Here is a 22,753-nt window from a genome sequence, read left to right on the forward strand (position 1 = left end):
ACAGACCTATTGCTACAGCTTCTTTTTTCTCCCTTTACACAGAAACAGGTGTTAGTCTTTGACTTGGCACCAGGTCTTGCACCTCAGGTCCAGCAGGATCTGAGCAAGCTTTTCAGGGGATGGCAATGGGCTTTGCGGTGCTCTCCGGGGGGGGAGGGAAAGCAGGGTGGAGGAGAGAGCTAAGCTCATTTCAACAGCCAATGATGCAGAGGGGGTGACATTTCCCAAGGCTAATACACTGCTGGAATAAATGGCTTGGCTTAGCAGAATTAATCATACGCATTAACCCCACTGCTAGCTAACAGGGTAGGTAGTCTAGAGAGTAAAAGATAAGGTGCTCCTGTCTGAGGTTGCATCCAGGACAATTTCACTCTAGATGTTCAGCTTCCAGTCACAGTCACAGAAAAAAAAAGCCATACGAGAGATCCTCTGTTAGATCAAACAGTTCAGTTTTGTCTTAAAAAAAAAAGACATTATTCAGTTTAACGTGTTACTGTGAAATAACACCCCTGGTTCACACATACCTGTTAGTGCCTGAGCAGCTGCAAGGCATACCAGTCCAATGTACAAAGCAGAGATGAAGTGAGAACATGATGCTTAAGGTATTGTTTTTAAAAGTCATTTTTTAATTCTTCAGTAGAACTCACCTCCATTTGGGTTCTCTGTGTGCCAGGCAAGAGGCTTTTACAACCTGCATAAACGATGTTAGAAGACAGTAGGAGGAGGAGCATAACACATTGGGTAATGCTGGAAAGTTGACATGTCCAACCTAGAGAACTCTCTTTTGAGTTGTATTAATTTACACAATACAATATTTCTAAAGACTGAATTAAAACTTACCTTTAACCAGCACATCTAACCATGCTAATACTCTTTAAAATGTCCAAGGCTACATAAAAGCTGAGCTACCTGGGAAAACAGATACAATTGATGCAACCTGCAAAAAGTTGATTTTTTCACGCTGCTGCATCTTTGATTTTTCAGCCTTATTTCTATGCTTAATTAAACAACCTCGAGAGTTACCCAGAATTAGAAAAAGGAGCAGCTGAATTTAGAAAGACTAAGGAATTTTTTATAGTGTCCTGCTTTTTGCCTCACAACAGTATTCAGATGAGGAAAAAGTAAATAATAGAGTATTTTTTGAATTCAACACATACCACACTGTCAACTGCAATTACGTTACTGCAAACTGCATTCATTTTCTGCTTTTAAATCTTCTATGGCAATGATTTTGTTGAAATAGTTAGATTTTACTATATTACGCCAATACTACATTGGTAGAAATTTAAATCTTCTTACACAGAAAGAAGTGCAAAAATACATTAACAACAAGCATAAGGAAATTTAAACTCTCAATGCCTCTATTTTATGCTATTTTTCTGTGTTTTTTTTTAAAACATCTTTCTTCTAACAGCTTGATGCTGCCTCTTTAATGCACAGTTTGCATTTTACAAGGAAAATAGCTGAATGTTTCGAGAGAAGAGGGGAATACTAGAGCGGGCAGCCTGAACGCGCTTCCCTCCCGCTCCTCCTCCCACGCTGTACGTGGCGACTGCAGACCCAGATGCCCAGACACGGGAGACGCTGGGCGAGCACCCGCCCACTCCCTGGCAGCACAGCCGCCGTGTCGGTGGTTGGATTGATCTGGGGGCTGCTGCCTGGTCAGGCTGCTGATGGGCTTTCGAGCGGCTTTGTCCACCCAAACGTCTTTTTCTTTCCCTTGACTTCTCTCTCCTTCTGCAGAGCTTGTGCACACTCACCGTGAAAAGAGGGACGGTGTCCATACTGCGGGAAGCGGGAGAGCCACCGCTCGCTGTGGAGTTCTGCTCCCTGAGCCCAGCCTGAGGATGCATGGGAACAACAAAGACCTGAAGCACACAATATTATGGTAATTCGGCAGATTAGTCAGCAAGGAATTCCACTTAACCACTTCTCCAAAGATAAGTTAGAAAAAAATTCAATAAAATTTGTGTTAAGCTAATTCCATGTTGCAGTACAAAGAAGGTCTGGAACAGCCGAATCCTCTTACACCAGGGAACGGGCTCCTAAAGTAGTTATTTAATGAGATTAAATACTGCAGGTCATAAAAATTAATTCATACAGCTGACATGGTTTAATAAACTACATGTCTACAAAGTGGGCCAAATTTCTTCTCTGTGGAAGAGGTGAAGCTGAGTACAAGTCCTGCCCCAGCACGTGCTGTGCAGTGTCCACGTAGCACAAGCCCTGACCTCGACTCAGGAAAGCCCCTTGTGTGAGTAACTGTGTAAATCTGATTTAAACTGCTGACACTGGACAATTTGCCAGACACTTGAACTGACCGGATTTTAATGTGAACAGCAGCGTTCGTTCCTACAGTGCTTATAAATCCCTCCTTCAGCGGAGCAGGGGGAAACTCCACACGGAAGTCTCCTCAGGAAGCATCGTCCTGCTCAGAAAGCACAGGTCTGCTTGTTCTGCAAGGGAAAGGCAATCAGCTCCCTGATTTTATGTGCGAAATAGGAGTCTAATACTTACTGTGCATACTTACACAATTACAGCAATAAAGACAGTGTCTTAACTACCCTCACTTACATTCCTCTTGTAATGTATCCTAGAGGGACCTGCCATTGGCACCTGCAGTTAGATTCAGAGCAGGTGCTATAAATACCTCTTTCCCTCCATGACACATTATGATAAACTAGAGGAAAACAGGCTTAATCTGGAAAAATGCATGGCACACAGGAAGGTCAACCTTTATAACTCAAAAAGTGCTGGGAAAGGGCAAAGCGCTGTATTAAGGGCTGGAATGTGTTTGGGAAGGAAGCAACAGTAGGAAACTGAGAAGGAAAACATGGCCAGTTGTGGGGAAAGCAGGACAGAAATAAGCTGTGTAGAGTTTGGAGCACAGCACACTGGATTTACTCTCCCAGGGAATTAAGATTAAAAAGCAATTAAAAAAAACTATCAGAAGTAAGAGAGAAACCGAGACTTGCAGAAGTGTTTCAGGAAAGCAAAACACTTAAAAATCAGAACAAAACCTGCACTGTGTCACAGAAGTCAGTAATTTAGCAATTTAATAAACTCAACTAGAATGGGGAAGATCCAGTTTTATGTCTCTGCTCTGAAGCAAGAGGAGTCATGTCTGTTTTGCATCCCTTAATCAGTAATAACAGGTCATAATTTTGATCAGAAACTATTCTGAACTTGAATGTTTTAATGTAATCAGTGCTGCACCACAACCAACGTGCTTTCATAACAAGTTGCAGTGTAGATGTACCTGAGTATTTTGATCACGCGTACACAGACCAGAAAACAACCTGTTCCTGGGAAAGCTCCAAACCAGGTTTCATACCGAGACAAAAAAAAAAGCACAAACCAGCCGTCTGTGCTTTCCGTCTGCTGCACAGACAAGCAGGGCAGGTGGGGAAACGTGCTGTAAAGATATTGCAGCACCAAATCTTGAAAGTTACCAACTCTAAATTACCCTAAGGGACTGGGGCAGGAGTGGGCCAGGGAGGGAGAGGGATTATTTGACGGCATGGGGAAATTGTGATTACTGCAGTGATGTGCCTGGGTCGCTGAGAGGGGGTGGAGGTGCGATGTCCCTCCGGTGCCTCCCTGGGGGTGAGGAGGAGGCTCTCCGCTCCTCCAGGACGGGGGCGTGCAGGTTCCCCATCTGCTCGTTGAGATCCCAACAGCTCCAATGCTTCCACATGGCGTGGAAGGACCATTGGTAAGGTATTCTGGATATATGGGAGTGGGCACAGCACTGAAACCTCTCCTTTTAATGACAACATTCACTTAAAATTGTTTAAAAAATTATTTTAAAAATTATTTTCAGGTGCACAGCTCCTGAACTTGCTTCCATTCGCATTTGTTTCACCAAGAAGTAGGAAATTAAAACCTTGGACTTCATGAGGCTTTTTCTGTTCTTTTCCCAAGCCCTGCTTAAACTTGTTATTGCCTTTCCCAGACTTACCAAATTTTGCTCCTGAATGCTGAGGAGAGAGATAGGTACCGGGGAAGAGAGGATAAGGACACACTTCAGCACTCTTCTTCTCGCTTGTGAAAACTTCAGATACTTCATCGAACTCTTTGAATTCAGAAAGAACAAAGCTGTTTCTTATATTAAAAAAAGAAAGAAATAGGAAAAAAAAATATTAAAAAAAAGAAAAAAAAGACCCTGCCTATAATAATGCTGTTTGTTTTTGGAGACGCAGGGATTTTTCTGAATAGTCTGAAAAGTTTTCCCCACCTATGCTTACTGAGCATCCTGGCACTACAGAGTGCCGTTGGCTAGGGGAACCAGCAGCCACACGACCGACAGTACTCTGGGTGCTGTTTTGTTCCATTTCTTACCACTGACATTTTTTTAAAGCAATATTTCAACAAAAGAAAAAATACTTATATCACCTCAGGGAAAAGCAAGCCTGCAGTGAAATAAATATCTCTTTTGTATCAAAGCGATTCACAATTCCTTTGATAAATCTTATCACTGCAGAGTTTTTCTGCATTGAAACAACCCCATGAAGGGCTGAAAGAATCATCTAAATGCATCTGAACAATTCTGTTTATTTTGTATTCAACAGTGCATCACACAAGCCAGCACAGCATTTCCATTAGTCTTTAAAAATAGTATTAAAGGACGTTTCAGTCTATTTAAATTATTTCTATTTTCATTTAAATTAGTTGCTAAATAACAAGTTCTATACCATCATTATGCTGTAGTATGTGACTGCTAGAAATACACTTCAAACAAAACAAATTAAGGAACCTGGAAATTGCCACAGCAGAGCAAGGACATATTTTTAGGCAAAAATAAACAGAGAACAACAGCAAGTCATCAAAAATATGATAATAACCCAGCCCATATTTAGTGTGCAAAAGGAATGGTACATATGGAATATCTCATTTTACCCTTATGAGGTTTTTATTTGTAAAAAAAATGCATAAAATTTGCAGTTTCCTTACTTAACTGGAAAAGGACTAATTACCTTTTCGGTGGCCTATTTTATCACACCCAGCAGCTCTCTGTGAGTTTTGAGCCGCCTAGGAGCGAGACAGCTGGAACACATCCCGTAGCACCATCCATCACCCTGGCACCGCTGCCATTCCCAGCAGAAACCAGGGCTTCGCTGCTGGCTCTGGACCGCCCCACCTGCAAATCCAGGACCCAAATTAACACAACAGTGGGTTTTATCCAGAGTTTCAATGGCAGGCTCAAGGGCAGGATGGACAGCTCTCCTAGAGGGTGCATCGTCATTAAGGGCAACCCTGAAGATGTAGGATTTACAGCAGCCTGAGTGGAATAAAATGCCAATTTGCTGCTGAACGATGTTATTTCTCAAGGAAGACATTGAAACAGCGTAAGGGTGCCAGAAGCCCGGGGGAAGCAAAGTTTGGGTACTTAATAATAATGAGACTGCCTAACCGGTCATTGATCTAGGGTTGTTTGCCCCAGAGGTGGCATGAACTGACGACAGGAGGTTTCCCAGCGGTGCAGGGAGGCAGGGCTGAGCGGCACCGGACCCCCCATCCCAGCCTGGCACCAGTCGGGCAGTGCGGGGCGGGCACGCAGATGTGCAGAGCAGGGAGGCAGAGCTGTCCCCCGCTGGCAGAACCATCCCAGATCCAGCTGGGACAATTCAGAGCTGATGCCTCCTGCCCTCTGTGTGGTCTCAGGTGAGCAAGGGGGGGCTATAACAAATGCAAACGAACATTTACATTCAGCCTGGCACTTACAGAGTTTACCTCCTGTACTGTCATTATACGCTTTTCCCCAGCATACAAAAAATACTAGGATTGACCTCCATAGGAGTAAACTCTCAGAGGAAGAAAACATGACCCTATTGACTTATCAAAGTCTTCCTTAAACTAAAAACAATCCTTATATTACACATTATGAAATTATACATTATCAAACTACATCAAAACCGTGTTAGAAAAGAAATGCCTTGTGTGAGAGACAGTGAATCAAATAACTGGTCTGAAAAACGCATGTGCAAATGTGTCTGGAATTTTAAAAGTTTCTAGAGCAAGTGCAGTGCCTCCTTCTCCAAGCAGTGCTATATGACCATTACTCTATTAGCTACTACTAACATTTTGATTTTTAATCACTGCCAAAATAATCTAGCTCCCCATAGTTTGCAGCAAGTTAAGGCTAGGATCTTAATTAGCCGTGTGCTATGCGTTGCTTGGATATAGATTATTATTTCCCAAACAGGATCTTGAATATTTTATCTTTGCACTTACCAGTCTTGATCATACACAATCATTTGGATTCTCAAAAAGCCAAACCGGTCTGCCTTCTAACTCATATAAACCCAGAAAAAGCATCCCCCTACTCCCTCTGTCTTGGGAACTGAATTTTCACATGCTAAATATCTTCTGATTAGCTTTTTTTTTTCTTTTTTTTTAAATAGAGTTCAGTTTTAGCATGCCAAAGCACATTTAGTAAAGATAGAGGAAAAAAGTCACAAAGTAACATTGAATGTAAACATATCCACATACTGTCATAATAAATATAAAATATATGAAATGAGAACAGGAATCAAAGCGCATGTGCATATTATGACCCAATACAATTTAAAAAAAATAATTCACATGCTTCGTTCTAAGGTGACTATAAACCACCCCCTCTCCTGTGGCGCTGTCTCTCCTTCCATCAGCTGGTTATTTAGCCTCACCCTGCAGTGTGAGGATGTAAGCTCACACCTGAGAGGTCCCTGGAGATCTAATACTTTCTCTGTTCCTCATGTGGAAGAGGACTCTCTCCTGTGTCCCATGATAGTGGTAACATACACAGAGCTACCATTCTTTACAAACAATATGAAGAAACTCCTGGTCAATTTGCAACTCCTGGTTAAACAGAAAAGTGTAACCCTAAGTTTGGAATGTTTTCTAAAATGAGAAACATTTTGGTCTTTTCATTGATATATTTCCAAAGGAATAAACACATCTTCTGCAAACAGAAAATCTGGGAAGTTTTCTCAATATAGGAAATTTGCATATATATTTACCCTCTAGAAAATTCCTAGCTTCAACTAAATGTAAGGAAATAATTTAATGTATACATTTTATACTCAAGCCATGCAACAAATCATATGCATTTAATTCAACAGTGCTATAAAAAAAAGAACTACATGAGTAATCAAGAATGTACTTAACCTTTCTCTAAGCAACACAGGAAAAAGTTAGTGTGAAATATGTGACAATCCCCTAAAAATATAACTAAAGGGCAACTGGTAAGGTGTGCTGTAAAAATACAATCGGCACTAAGGGAACAAAAAACTGACAAACCAGAAGAAAAATTTGTTTTGGAGTCACGCTCAGTAACAACTGATGTATGCTCACAGTAAAATGAGAAGTATAATGCAAACCTCCCCGAAAATAAAAGACAGCGTAATTTCAACGGTATACCAGCACAGCAGGTCTAAGAGTTAGAAACTTCCTGTGGGCTGAAGAAAAAAATACATAAAGGTTTTTTAAACCTGAAATCATACAAAACTCGAAACTAATACTCAGATATCTTCCATTACAATTATGTAATTGCAAGACAGAGAAAGGAAAAACAAGACAATTCAATTCTTTGGATTTGCTTTTACTTAACATTAAAAATTGACAAAAGTACTTGGAAAGTGTGCAGTCATCCTGGGTGCACCGTGGAGGGAAAAGGCACCCAGCATTTTACTTGTGACTCAAACAGGGGGTAAGTACCAATGCTTCTGAAGAGGGACCTGTTTTATCATGTCAGCTCCTTTAAAATATTAAAAAAAAAATCATGCTTATCTTTCTCTTCCTGAAAAGACAGCTCAGCTCTAAGCCTTGGAAAGAGCAGGCTTATTAGAAAAGAATTAACTCAGCATCTCAGGACAACAGGGAAATAGTTAAAATGGAAAGATGAGCTGTATGACACAGTATTGCAGGGGACTCTGAAAATCTACTCGTGACTCAGCACATAACCAATACCCAGGGTGACTAAAGAATCAGACTAATTAGTTCTTTAGCCACAGCAATCACTGGTATGAGATCAGCTTGGACAGTATCCGATGAAGGGGAAGAGCTACCCATGTGCCAGGCACCAGCTGAAGGTGAGGACTGGGCTGGAGCCAGCAGATGAAGACCTGATGGAAAGGAAGGGTGGCTGTTTCCAGCCTTACGCTGCTCAGACTACAGTCAGCAGGTTGCTTCCTTGTGTCAGATAAAATAATCTTCCACATCTTCACTTCAACAGAGAGATGAACATCATCTTAAATCATTGGCTCCAGTCAAGCCACTGAGTTATTGACAGATTTTCAGGGAAAGAATAATTGGGAGTGGGAGAATTGCAGAAGATGCCCTGAAGGTAGAAAGTTGTGAGAAACAGCTGCCTCCTGCAGAAGAAACAAAGATCTCATTACCTGTTCAGAGTGAATATGCAGAGCAGCAAAACAGAGTCCACGAGCTCGCACCGTAATGACAAGGATGCTGTTGGAGAGATAGCGATCCTCATTGCCACGCTCGGGCATGGCCGAAGAGCTTCTCTTTCTCTGAAAAAGAAGTCTCTACTGCTTCCCAAATATCAGTTGGGAAAAAACTGATAAAAAGTTAATGTCATCTGAGAATGCACAAAGGTTTCTTAGCTGTAAGTGGTATTCTGCTAAAAAAAAGTCTCCTGTACCAACATACCTGTTGAGGCCACCCACTGCCACTGACTTTGACCTCGGCTGACAGCCCAAGCTTCATCATCTGCTGAAGTACGAGACTGAGCTGAATCAGGCTTGGGAGGATTTTTTCTGCAGATCTGAACTTAGTTTGATCAGTTATGGAAGCTTAGATAGATTCTATCTATTGGGATTCTTGCAGAAACCTCAGAAGTTTTAGTTTCTCCAAGATAAACTGGAGCCAAGTGCAGGTTTTCTCCACACAAAGTCCTGAAGGCTTTTACCAGCAGTTTGGTGCTATCCCTGCACGCAATTGTAAAATAAAGAAATAATGTAACATTCAGAACTTAAACTCCTACAAATCAGACTTTGAATCTACATTTAGAAAATTAAATAGTTTGTCTGATCTTCAAAAGTCCAAAATGGTGAATAATTTCTGTCAACTTACATGCATCTTTTGTAGAAGGGGAGAACTAAAACATTCATATATATTTGCAAAATGAAATCCAGATTTACTTCAAAAGATCCATGCTACAGCATGGTTTGAGGTGGGCACTTTAATATAATTATTACATTTGCTTCTACAATTTCACAGCAAGCTCAAGGGTCTTGTGTATTTAAAGCCTGAGCTGGTACTTTTAATTTATGAAGACTGTCCTGCAATCGGGGTTATGCAGCTTCTGGACTCTTCTCCAGCAAATCCAGAAGGACAGCAGCTGAGCCTGGGTCTAAGCATCCCGCTGCCCCTGCCCGGCTGTGGAGGACCGAAGCCCAGCACTACAGAAAGTGTGACTGGTCAGGAGTGTAAAAAGCAGCTTTCAGGAATCATACTGACAATATCTTCCCATGAGATTTTGCCAGCAAGCTTCCCACACAATTAATAGAATGTCCTACACAATGTCAAGACCTTTTAAAAAAGATGTCAAAACCACTTAATTAAAAAAATGGGATCTGTATTCAGTTCAGAAGCGCGGTTCTGTTTAGTTTTGCATTAACAACCTTGGGGGGCTCCGAGAGGGTCGTTTCCATCGGAAAACTCCCATGAAAAGGTCACAGACGTTACCAGTTTCCAGCGTCACAGGCACTCTCCAAGCATAAATATTGACCGTGCTATAGCAAATAAATTAATAACATGACTAGGTATGATTAGGCCAAACACTAACAGCAGCACTGCCTTTTCCCTCCTCCATTATCACCATCCCAAAATACTATGTTACCAGGAGAACTTACTGACAAAAAGCGTAGGGCCTTTATAAAATAACACAGTAGACGCGAAAACCCACGTAGGAGCATTTGGTGAGAGGCAGAGACAGTGCTGGGTTGCATCATCGGGACGGGGCGACGTCCCCGGTCCCTGCCGCACGTGTTGGGGATCCCCCTCTGCCACGCAGCGCTGCGCTGCTCTCACCGGCGTTTGCAGAAGGGCTTTGCTAATGGCCGGGCTAACACGGCAGGGTGCCGCCCAGGTGCTGACCAGCATCTTCACAATAGTTCATTGCATTTGTCCTTTTCTACCCATCTGTCGTCACTTTTGTTTTATAAACAGGACAGGGAGGGTTTCTTGATTTTCTCCCAATACCTAGGAACCTGGAATCTTAATCTATGACAGAGCTATTAGGGGCTTTGACAGGATTAAATAAGGCTTTGGGCTCCGAGCATTTAAATAAGATATCCCATTTCTGAGAAACCAGAATAAGCAAAGCAAATTATACAAAGTTTGGAAACTGGATTTGAAAGTTAAAGTTTGAGCTATCGATTGTTGACATGACTGTGAAATAATAATTACTGCAGCAATACAGCAAATAAACAGCTATTTATATTAGTATTAAAATTCAAATTATATATATAGATACAAGGATAGGCTCCAATTTAAAAGAAAAAGAAAAAAAAAAAGCCAGGAAGAAACGTAACCTCTCACTTTTCACATTTGCAAGCCAAAAGGTATCAAAAATACCCAAAATGTAGTTCTGCTGCCCAAGGTTATGTATTTAGTACTCTATGCCCTCACACACCCATATCCAGAACTTGTTGGGGAGCAGGTCTCTTCCCACTTTTTCTGTGTTCCATCATTTTATCTACCTGATCTCATTTCTCTTCCTGATTCCCCAGATGCTGATGATGCTCCTGATTACTCAAGTTGTTCTACATCTTCACCAAAACTACAAAAATGACCTTCTGCCACATGCAGATGTGAGATACAAATCATGGTATTCTTTAAACGTGAAGGATCTGCAATTTGTCCTTTACTCATAAGTTAAAATTCTCCTGTAGATATAAACTTTGGCATGTGGACCCAATATCCTCGTTTAGATCCTGTGGACCCAATATCCTCATTTAGATCCTTGTGTCTTCTTAACTTATGAAGTCTCGTGCTTTTAGTCCATTTTTAAATGAAGAAATCAGGCAATTCAACAAGTGTTTTAACAATTCTGTGCCACGTTTAACTGTACTTTGCGATATTTCAGCAAACAATGAAAGACATAGGAAAAGTAATAAAATCCATAGATGAAAACTGTCAGGAATTCTACTGCTTAAACAAAAAAAGATGATAATTCTATGCGTAAGGCATAATTACAGTAAAACAGAGTGAATATAAAACTAAAAAAAGCAGTGTTACTGCACTTATCTGTATATCAGCTATCATAAAAAATCCTGCCCACTTCCAGTGCAGCTCTATAACAGGTTTAGCATTCAAACCCTAACCTGTTAACCCTATCACTGGGAAGAAATTTAAGAGAAAAACTGAATCTCAAAGTATTAACATTATGACACGAAAAGCAGGAAATTTCAAGTCAGTGCTCACTGAGCTGCTAGCTTACTCCTTTACTCACTATTTCATGGAAAAGAAAACTAACATCTCGTCTTACCTAAACAATGCTGTAAAGTCAGCAGCAATCAGTCACATCATGATCGAGTCAAATATTCGAGCATATACTTATGTTACTTAGTGAATCAGAGTCTCCACATTTGCTTGGAACTGGCTCGATTCTGATAAGAATCTTCCTTACCTTTGCAGCACATACTTTGCAAGGCTCTTCAAGGAGTATCATAGGTTGAAAATTAAATCATTACAAGAAAAGTCATTTTTAACAGATCATCAGTAAGCAAGAACATGAGCTTCAAAAACTTTGGGGCTTGATTGTCAGCACTGCTGTTTGCTTGACTGGATTTTCTACCTTGCCATCTTTCTTGTATATCCAAGTAAAATTCAAGACAGATGCATTCCCTTTAAATGCTTGGTTGTAGACACAAACTTATTTGCATAGAAATCCTTAATTCTAGTTATTCTTTATTATTTCTCTAACAAGTTAAAGAGAATAGCTCCATATGGGAGGTGGGGATGGAGCACCAGATCAAGCACGCTGCACCAATGCAGTGTGCCCACTTTCCAGAACAATACAGCTTACCGTTTTCACCTTCTTTCTAGTAATTTTCTTCAATATCATCTCTGTGTTGAGAGAATGCAATCCCCATCCTCCAAACCAAAGTGATGGCCTCCGCGCGATGGAAGAGGAGATTAGCAGAGCTGGTTTGGTGATGGTAACTCTGGCAGTCCCAACCAATCAATGACCCTTAAAACCCTGATCTTTTCACTCATCTCTAGCAGAAATCTCTTTAAAAATGTGCCAGCTTTGCATCAACCACAGTCACACGAATAAACAGAGAGCCTACAGCGTCAGTGTGCCCACGTGCATGCAAAACGTACATACTTTACTTACCTTCTAATGACTGGTTAAAGAAAACCTCTGCAAAATAAGGGAAAGTGTAAAAGCTGTAAGAATTCCTCTTAATGGGAAACGTCTATAAAATTAAGTCAAGATAGTGAGATAAATGGTTTGTAATACGGAAGATAATTCTAAGTGTTACTATAACATTCCACAGGGCACCCTCAGTATAACTCAGGTTATGAGTACTGTTATGCAGTAATAAAATATACACTGTATAATCCTTCAGAGACTTGCAAAAACCCAACAAGAAAAAAGAAAACAGAAGATTATTTCTTTCCCTAAGCAGTTCAACCTATAAGAAAACCAAAATTGAATAGCCTAGATAAAGAACGGAAATGCACAGCAGAAATCGGGAAAATAAACCCAAAAACTCATCGGCCTGTTGTTAATAATCACAGAAAACAAGGAAACTACTTCAGAAATTCAATTTACCATTTAGTTTCTGTATGTACACACTGGAATAGCAGGCAGAAAGCAAATATTTTGGCACATGTTGAGACAAGCAGCATTTCCTAGCGCTGTGAGAGCATTCCCAGAAGCATGCTGCCATTTGTCATAATTTTATTAAGCGGTGGAAGAGCCACTGCCGCTGGTTAGGCTCACGCCGCACTATTTCACAGCACAGCATGCCGGTCTGGAGAGGCAGTTAGGGATGAAGTCTCAGTCCACCTGAACAATTAAAATAAACACAGTCTTCGCCTTCATTCCTTACAGCATTTGAACAGCATTACCTCCTAGGGCAAACCCAGCACACACCAAATTGCATCTCTCAAAAATATTTCTTTTTTTTTTTTTAAATAAAAAAAGGCTTTAGAGACAAACAGCAGAGGAAAAAATACCAAGATAGGGGTCAAATCTCCATCTGGCCTGAATCTGTGTGACTATTTTGATTTCATCTGATCCATGTGGATTTGGGCCAGCTGAGGATCTGACCTTTCAACCATGAGCCACCAACAGACTTCCTATGTGAAAAGACATTTCATTGCAGGGTCTCCAGAGACGGCAACCAGCACAGACCTCCCGAGCCCCAGGCTTCCTCAGGGTAACTAAATAAAACACCTGCAAATTATTCTTATTTCTGAGCTGTTCAGTTTACATTGACACACGCTAAAAGGTTTACACTAGAATAGTCTATAAAATGACAAAGAAATAGTTTTTTAAAAAAATCATAGTCTGGTATTTGCATCTCCATGTTGAGGTACTTGTCTTCTGCCTTTTAATTTCTCAGCCTTTCAAATTTTATCTCTACAGATTTCTTCTAAACCTTGAAAGGCAACAATTAAAATCCAGTCATTAGGTCTCCAGAGACGGCAACCAGCACAGACCTCCCGAGCCCCAGGCTTCCTCAGGGTAGATAAATAAAACACCTGCAAATTATTCTTATTCTGAGCTGGTTCAGTTTACATTGACACACGCTAAAAGGTTTACACTAGAATAGTCTATACAATGACAAAGAAATAGTTTTTTAAAAAAATCATAGTCTGGTATTTGCATCTCCATGTTGAGGTACTTGTCTTCTGCCTTTTAATTTCTCAGCCTTTCAAATTTTATCTCTACAGATTTCTTCTAAACCTTGAAAGGCAACAATTAAAATCCAGTCATTAAAAGAAACATTAACTATGAAAACAAATAGAAAAGATCAGGGACAAGGAATCTGTGCAGAAAGTCCAGAGAGCAGGTGAGGAGACATCTTGATAGGAGACTTCATTTTAACTAAATAATACATCCAATTCTTGAGTTTGGTATAAATGGAACTGTGTTGAACTCAAAATCTGGAGGTGGGTGGGTTTTGTTTTTTTTTTTTACTTGAGCAGTCATACCTTTATGCAATACTTCTTATTTCTTTGCCATTAAAAGGCAGATTTAGGCTGGTTTGCTGCCATGCCAACACCGTGTCTGAGAAGAACAGAGCACGACTGAACAGAAAACCAGAAAGGAAAACCCAGAAAAAGTGACCAGTAAAACCAACACTGACCTCCCATGTCAGTGGTCATTTTTGGTCTGTTCTCCCTTGGGCATCGTTTTGGGATAAAATTCCTTCAGAGCAGAGGAGCACACAGCTGGTCTGTCTGGTGCTGTACCATCACCTTCATCACCATGAGCATCATGTCACAGTATCGATATCCAGGTGGCACTGACTGGGCAAAGGTCCATGGCAGACAGATGCATGGTCTCCCATGAACACACTCCAGAAGCAACACCAGAAAGAGCCCACACACCTGGCTGGTCAGGACAAAAAAATGGACCTCAGCCTTCAGAAAGAGACAGAAACCAGCTTCTGTAGCCTTTTGCCTAGGAAACACCCTTCCATTAGCATTTCTTAATTAAAAAGGGGATCTGGTGGATCTTGATTACAAGCCATTCCTAGTCTAAACTATTTTCTTTGCAAGTGCCAAACAAAATCCTGAGCAGAGCAGAAGCTGAAGGAGCCAGTCTCAGCAGGACACTGGGCTCTGAGGCACACCGCCGCACCAGCTGCCACAAGAACTGGCCTTTAAGTAGACAAGGGTTAAGTATCTTCCGCCCTTCCTGAAGCAACATAAAATAAATGCACATGTTAGTGCTGAAATAAGTGATGTTGTTTTCCTAGTCATACTTCCAGGAGAGGCGTAACATGTAATATTTTGCCACAGCTATTGTGACCCAGAAAACTAAACATAAATCACAGCGTCAGAAATCAGCACATGAAAACAGTGGCTCAGTGGACAGGTATATGGCAAATCTACTTCTTAGAGCAAGGTTAAAATAAATCCAGTATTTTCCAGTGATGCAATACATTATACTGACAAGATAGCTGAAAATACCATAAATAAAATGGATTTTATCGTCTCGTATCAGTCTCTTGTGGATAATATTGTTTATTTCAAGAATACCTCCTCCAGCATCAAATATAATTCAGCAGTAAAACGGACTTTCGTTGCTCAAACCAAACAACAGAGCAGGAGGATGCTACAGTGCACTTGTACTAATGAATTAATAGATCTATACACACTCTGTGCTTTAAGGAACGGCAGCTCACAGCCCAGTCCCCATCTCGGTCTCCCATATAATAAACTGTGACAGCAGAACAACAGATGCTATTTCTTTAATGCATGTAGCCTTTCATTTTCAAAGATGTATAAAAAGAAATAATTTTGTTTATCTTTTCAACAGAAATTGCTCATTTTCTAACTCCAGAAATCTAAATATTCATTGCTATGGGGGTTATCCTCAACTACACTCCAATTTGTAAAATAAAATTTAAACTTCTGCTAAATTGCAGGCTCAAATGGATACTTTGCTTTTAATTACTTTCAAAACTGTTAAATATCTGACAATAAGGGATGCATTCTTCAGCTGTGTGATACATTTATTTACTCTGCTGTGCTTTTGGAACTTGCTGAATGTTTATAATTAGGTTGTGTAACCATGCGAACCTTCAGCTGGTGTTTGCTGTTTTTAAAGCAGTTTTGTTCTGCATTTTGAAAGAAGGAAAAGCTACAATGCACCATGAAAATTATGCAGTAGTCTTTAATCTATACTTCCAGTGTAGAAAAAAAGCCCACTTAAAAATTATAATTGTGATATTTTAAATGCTGCTTAGGTGCAGAGCAGAGTGATGTTTCCTGTTGCAATGCAAATGCAGGCAGCGACATTCAGTCGTTTCCAAAGCCATCGCCGGAGGTTTTCTGCCCCAGTCCCACACCTGCACCAGCTCCCACAGGTGGCACATCCAAGTGGGCAGGCCCTCAGACACAGCAGGTTTTAGGGGACTGCTTATGCATTCACATTTGATGGGAAAGTCCTGAACTGGACATGTATCTCTACACACTTTGGCAATAGCTATATTGCATTAATTAATTATACTCGTGCATGCCTCCTCCAAAAGCACCCAAACTGTGCAGGTGCCCAACAGCCTTCAGATCTTCAGGAACTGCTACGAGAACCAGCTGTGGGGAAAAGTCTTCCCTTGGGGACATGAGCAGGTCCGAAATCTCCTAAAGTGGAATCTTTCCAAGTCATCTTCCTCTTGGGCTGAGCCTGGATGATGGCAGTGGTGGCTGGCGATGGCAATGTGCCAGCCCCAAGTCCTGCATCACAGCACAGGGACGAGGGTATCTCTGCTCCCACCTGCTGAGGTCCACCAGGTAAAGCACATCTCAGCCACTTCGTAAACCTCTGCTGCTTTCTGAGCCCTGAAAGACAAAGCGAGTTCAAACACGAAGGTAGCTTTCAGCTGGTGCCACGCTCAGCAGTGGCATTAACGCTTGCTGTGGAGACAGCCCTTGGGGATCAGCCTAACATTAGCTTTTGTGGAGTTCCTGAAGTCACAGTATTTTAAAATAGACAATTTATTTTCAATTAGGTAATTTATAATCCAGAATTAAGGATTTTTTTCATTATTTCATGATTTTTAAATTGGTCTTGGTGCTTTCTGCAGTAAACAGCAAAAGAAATTAACATTTGGTGTCAGGTTTAACCATCTGTTAACACACATGTGATTTCAAAATTCTCCCTCATGTCATCCATAAACAAAGTCTCCACCCCATACGTGATTAAGTTATCTCCACCACACAAATGTTCGCGTACTTTTTTCCAACCCAGCAACTCTCCATACAGATTTTGCAAGCGCTGAGAAACTGCATGAGTTTCCCTTAGAATGATGACAAAAATTTAACATAGGCTATACGACATGTAAATGTTGAAGCTTTGCCATCTCCTCGTGCTTCTGTCACAGTTGTAGCTAAAAAGAGTTACGCAAATATATGAGTTTTCTGTTCAGGAGCTCAAAAAATAATAAAGGACTATCAGCTTCACTATGAATCAATTTTTCCTTTGGTCGTTTTTTTTCTTCCCTAAACAACCTCACAAACTTCCATTTTCTTTCCCTTTAGAAGTTTTCAGTCAAAACCAAATCAACATAAAACACAGACTATGCATTGGTATCATTCACAAAAAAGGAGCAGGAGGCAGGCAATGATGCAGGTACCTCCGACCCCACCAACACCTGACTCTGTGGTCAGGAAGACTCTCTATTTTGCCTGAGGAAACAGATTTGCACCCTTTGACAGAGTTATTGCATTCGTCATCATCATATGAATGTCATGGTGAAAGAATTACATATCAAATCTAATATGAAACACAAGCTGTGGAAATCATTAGCATTTACCCATGACCCACCTGGCAGCAGATGGAGGAGAGCCTGTACAGAACCCAGTTAACTTTAGGAACGTCTCTGGGAAGGGAGGTTTGGCTCCGCAGAGCTCCCTGCAGCAGAAAAACAGTGGAGTGCAGAGGTGGTGTGGAAAGTCTGCTACCGTGTGACGGCCCATGGTGTCCTGACGCTGCAATGACTTACAGGAACAGCTCAAGTCAGAAGCAATTTTTGCAAGTTTGTGTGTCCCTCAGTGTTAGGAGACAACATACTAAAGTGCAGATTTTCTTTATTTCCTTCTGAGATTTAAATAGGTCAGGTCCCTCGCTCAGTGTCATGGAGGAAAATGTTCATTTCCACAACTGCATTTCAGAATGTATAATCAGCCCATTTAAGTATTATCATTACAGAAAGGACAGCAAGATACAGATTGGTAAGTACCTCAGCTTACCCACACACACTTGTATTTTAATGCCTGTAAGTTATTCCAATATTCAGCTCTTTGTTTTATATCACTGCATTTCAAACATACAGAATAAAAATTGGATTAAATAATGTGCTGAAAAGAATGCTTTGCCACCGTGCAGTATGTGCTATGCTTGGCAGCATACGGGATGCACGTGTCTAGATGAACTGCTAAGGATCAGGATTTAAAGTATTCAGGCATGATGGGAGAAAATACGACACACTGATGGCTTTCAGATGTCTCTAATAAAAACACAGTGATTCTAGCAGAGCACAAAGTAGCAGTATATTACCTTAATAAAAATAATGAGTTAGAGAAGTGAAAGAAGTAGATGGTAGAAAGAGAAGCCAAAATATATCTGCAAGTCACTTGGTCTACGATAATAATACACTTCTTAAATTTTGCATCTGTACCATCCGTCCAAATAAGTGGCTAATACACAAGTCTGTCACAGACTAAGTCTGGTAGAAAAGATTGGAAAATTATGTTAATGCGACTTGAGCTGAGAATACTAAACCAAAACAAACAAACAAAGAAACCAAAAGACAGAACTTTGTCACCACAGAGGCTGGCGTGCATGGAAATAGCAATATACTGCCAAATAAAAGGAACAACGCGTTCACTACTGAAGTGCATGGGAAATAGCCCATAGCCATGCAAAGGTGGGAAATGGCCCTCTTGGGCTGCTCAGGAGCATCCCCCCAGGAAAGCTCGCGATGCTTTGTCTATAGGGTGAAAATCAGAGTAGTAGGTATCTCTCTCTATCTGTTTACGTGAACTGACGCTGCCAAAAGACATTATAAAGTAAAAAGAGTGTTCAGGTGAAGACATATGTCAGAGTCAGGTTTCACGGTGTCATGCAAGATTTCAACTACAAAGTTGTTGAATCTATAGCACTTGCGGTTTAGACTCCAGTTAATACCCACCTGATTCAGGGCAATATATTGTACACATGTAGCTATATGGAATAAGTTTGCTTTCTTTTGAGAGATTCTATAAACAAATAAAAAACCCACTGAAAACCAACCAACAAACAAAAAAACCCCATGAACAATCCTCCATCCCCGGAAAACCTTGCTGACCCACCCCAAGCACCTCAGAGCTCCCTCCATCAAACGGTGCCTAAAGTGCCATTTCCCAGTTTGGAGAATATAAGAAGTTTCACTATTGCCCTTCAGGAGGCTGGGCTGTAGTCCCCCCTTGTTGGGGCCAGGAGCCACACCTTGCACCAACATCCTTCTCCAGCTGCCCAGGCACAGCATAGGGTGTGAGCGCCCACTGCCAGGGCCACAGGCATTTTACTGAAAACTGATGGGAGTCAACCAATACATACCTTATTTCACTTCAAAAGTTCATCTTAAAGAATAAGATAAGCTGAAGAGGATAAGCAGAGTAACAAAACCAATCTGCATTGTGATCTCCTCTCATGGACCCAAGAGTGATACCCGGATAAAATGTCCATCCTGAAAGGACCGAGGTCAGGAGGAGATGCCCAGCCCCATGGCAAACAGAGAAAACACCAGACCAGGAGAGAGCTGAGGTCAGAGCCTGCTACACCCTCACCAAGCAGGAGGATGCAAACGTGCCTCGGGTCATCTTCCTTCATCTTTTCGGGACCCAGCACAGGCCTCTGCCATGTTAAAGCTTAGATAAAATGTCCATCCTGAAAGGACCAAGGTCAGGAGGAGATGCCCAGCCCCATGGCAAACAGAGAAAACACCAGACCAGGAGAGAGCTGAGGTCAGAGCCTGCTACACCCTCACCAAGCAGGAGGATGCAAACGTGCCTCGGGTCATCTTCCTTCATCTTTTCGGGACCCAGCACAGGCCTCTGCCATGTTAAAGCTTTGATATGGAAGGCACATTCCAGGAGGATACTTCAATATGAGGAATGCTTCAGCATGCTTTTCCTTCGGGCAGTTTGCCCAAATCCAGCAGACTACAGTCACTGCACTGCCAGACCTTGACTCTTATTGATTGCAACGGAAGCCAGAGGAAGCCACAAGAAATTTTGAAGTGACAGGACTGGCTGGGCTGAGCTCAGCCACCCCGGCAGCAGCACCTGCATGTCCAGTTCCCATTCTAGGAGCCCCAGCCACAGCTTCTGCTACAGTGGGGACATCTAGATGAAAGGACATTGTCTGCGTGGGTTGGTGTGGGTGTTGGGGTTCAACAGCATCTACCAATAACACAGCGCTACTGAAGTATATTTTCTTTTTGTAAATATTTTTCTCCCGGTGTTCATGGTAAGCTTACAGTTTACCCTGTGCTCTGCAGCTCTGTGAGTGCTGTCCTCCTCTTCCACTTTTGCCTCCGTGGCACTTAACAGATGCACATGAAATTTCAGTAAACTGTGAAATGAACTGTCATTCAACAAAGCTAAGCTTTGAATAATGTGTGCCTACTAATACATATTGCCACCAGCTTCTAAAAAACAAAATCCTCATCAAAATCAATAGGTCTTTCTGAAAATTTAATTGTGGAACAGATTTTTAAACCGTCAGATTTGATTTTGCCACTCCTTGCCAAAAAAGGGTATCCGTAAGTGCAGAAGTCAAATCCTTTCCACTGATCCTAATAGCAAATGCTAAGAAGAAGAAAATGAGAACATTAAACCCTACTAAAAGTATCCAGATGACTTACCATGCTACAGCTTTTATTATTAAATTATATTTTTCCTGACTGAATAAAATTAGGATGCTTAAATGCTGCATACCAGTGATCCTGATTAGTTGTATGTCTTGAGGGATGTCTGAAGGATTCAGATAACCAGCGCTTGGGATTACATTTAATTTCTATATGAATTTTGGATTCAGGGGAAACATATGAATTTCAGATCATCCAAAACTTGGATAACAAGGTTTCATGCATTCAAGGCTTGCCTACGTTAAGGCGTTGCCCAAGAGCTATTCTGCATTTTATGTGTAATACATCAAGAAATGAAAGAAAGATTTAGAAAGAAGTTAATAATGTTGGAAAGTAAGCAAAAGAGCACCTATAATGAAGTACATTTTGCATGTAATTCGGAAATAGAAGTGCATTAACCTGCTGGGTGAAAGTGCTTCTCAATTCCTCTCTAATTGGATTCAGACTGGAGACAGTCCAGGCCTTTTTGCATCAGTGGGGATTTTACTCCACGGGTAAACCAGCTCGCTTGGAAAAAGTGGCAGTGAGGAGACTTTATGAGGAAGATGCTGTAGCTGTATTTTATTTCTTGCACATTCACACGTGCAGTGAGACTTTCAGAAGGACCTAAATGGCCATAAAGGCTCAGCTGTGTTCAGTGCTTTTGAGAATATTATCCTTGATAAACAAGTATGGCCAGTGCAACCTAATAAAACGGTTTCATGGGAAAATGCCCCGAAATCTATTACAAGTGCTACTACTATGTGGGGAACTTCAAAGAGCAGCTAGTGAAAGCAGATGTTTTCTGATTTCTAAAATATTGACATCATATTAAAAATAACATTAGATAGCAGATCACAGAGGAACTTAAAAATATAAAACAATTTAATTATTGAGCCATAAGACAAACACTAGGTCAGCAGAAGCAGATGGATTCACACAAACATTACAGTTGTACCCCAAAGGTGACACTGACTCTGCCACCAGCAGTGCATCCCGGGCACAGGGGAACATGCAACCCAGCCAGGACCCCCATCCCGTCAGCGGGGGCAGAGCCACTCGAGAGAGTTTCCAAAACTCGGTGTGATAGCCTTTATAGCAGTTTATTTGGTCTGAGATAAAAACAGTCCGGATACAAATGAAGACAGCTGTCATTTGAGCTGGCCAAATGCCCCTTGAGCTGCTATATTTTTTCTTTTAAGAGAAGGAAAAACAAATCCCAGGAAAACAAACCAGCCCTGACTTCAGACTAATGTTGGTAAAAAGTGTTGGCTTTCAATAAACTTGGCAAATTTACCCCCTCCCACCCAAAGTTTGTCAAACTTTAGATAGTTTCCAAGGCGTATTGAGAGTATGCACTTCCATGCCTTTGAAATACCGTATTTAAGAGGTTAAAGATACTATTTTACCAGCATTTATTTACTCCAAGTGGTCCCAGCTTTTGATCTTTTTGTCTCTGTATTAGATGGTCTTATCTCTCACCATCAAGCAAATGTGGCGTCTTCGACACAGTCATTTCTTCTCACTCCATCACAATAGCAAAGATCCTGCAGGCCAAATAAAATACTGCTTTACATTGTTAAAGTGCCTTGGTCCCCAAGCAGTGCTATAATACATACCTGATTCTCAATGCTCACGCCAGTGAGCCTGCAATGCCTGCGCTTTCTTAACCAGCAGAAAAAAGAAAAGGTGATTTTAAAAAGGATGAAATTAATTTCTCATTAAGAAAATAGATGAGGTGCTTAAAAACTGGAGTAATTGTAGTTATACAGGATGGAGGCTGAGCTCAACTAACTGAAAAATTGACCATCGGTAGGAACTGAAGCCCCAAGTACCTGTTTGCTCTGCTAACAGCTGTGCTGCCCAAGGATCAGCGAGCCAGATGGGAAGACACAGATGCCGAAAAGCCAATGTAACCTTGCAAGTAGGCAACAGGGAAAACGCAAAGGAAAAGAAGGTTGTCAGTATTAATGGAACATCAAAACTTCCAGGAACATCGACACCAGGTGATCAAAACAAAACAACCAAACAAATTCCCCTGCCAGTGAAGAAGCAGCAATAAATGTGAGGCAGCAGCAGGAGTTATTGATTTCAGCCCTGGCTGCCTGGGCAGGCAGGCTGGAATGGCACAGGCTACAGCCGTATTCGAAGCCGTAGAAGTAACTCACTGTATGTTC

At 41.3% G+C, this 22,753-nt stretch overlaps 1 protein-coding gene across 1 annotated transcript in view; it reads right to left on the reverse strand.

Moving 5' to 3' along the window:
- The window catches only part of TCERG1L (transcription elongation regulator 1 like), a 192,248-nt gene extending 183,759 nt beyond the window's left edge, over positions 1-8,489 (reverse strand). Inside the window, exon 1 of the mRNA XM_009278130.1 lies at positions 8,382-8,489. Coding sequence (XP_009276405.1) covers positions 8,382-8,489 — 108 coding nt within the window. The remainder of the gene's footprint in view (positions 1-8,381) is intronic.
- Positions 8,490-22,753: the final 14,264 nt, after the last annotated feature.

This window comes from Aptenodytes forsteri, unplaced genomic scaffold, assembly GCF_000699145.1.
Source record: "Aptenodytes forsteri isolate BGI_AS27 unplaced genomic scaffold, ASM69914v1 Scaffold15, whole genome shotgun sequence".
NCBI lineage: Eukaryota > Metazoa > Chordata > Aves > Sphenisciformes > Spheniscidae > Aptenodytes > Aptenodytes forsteri.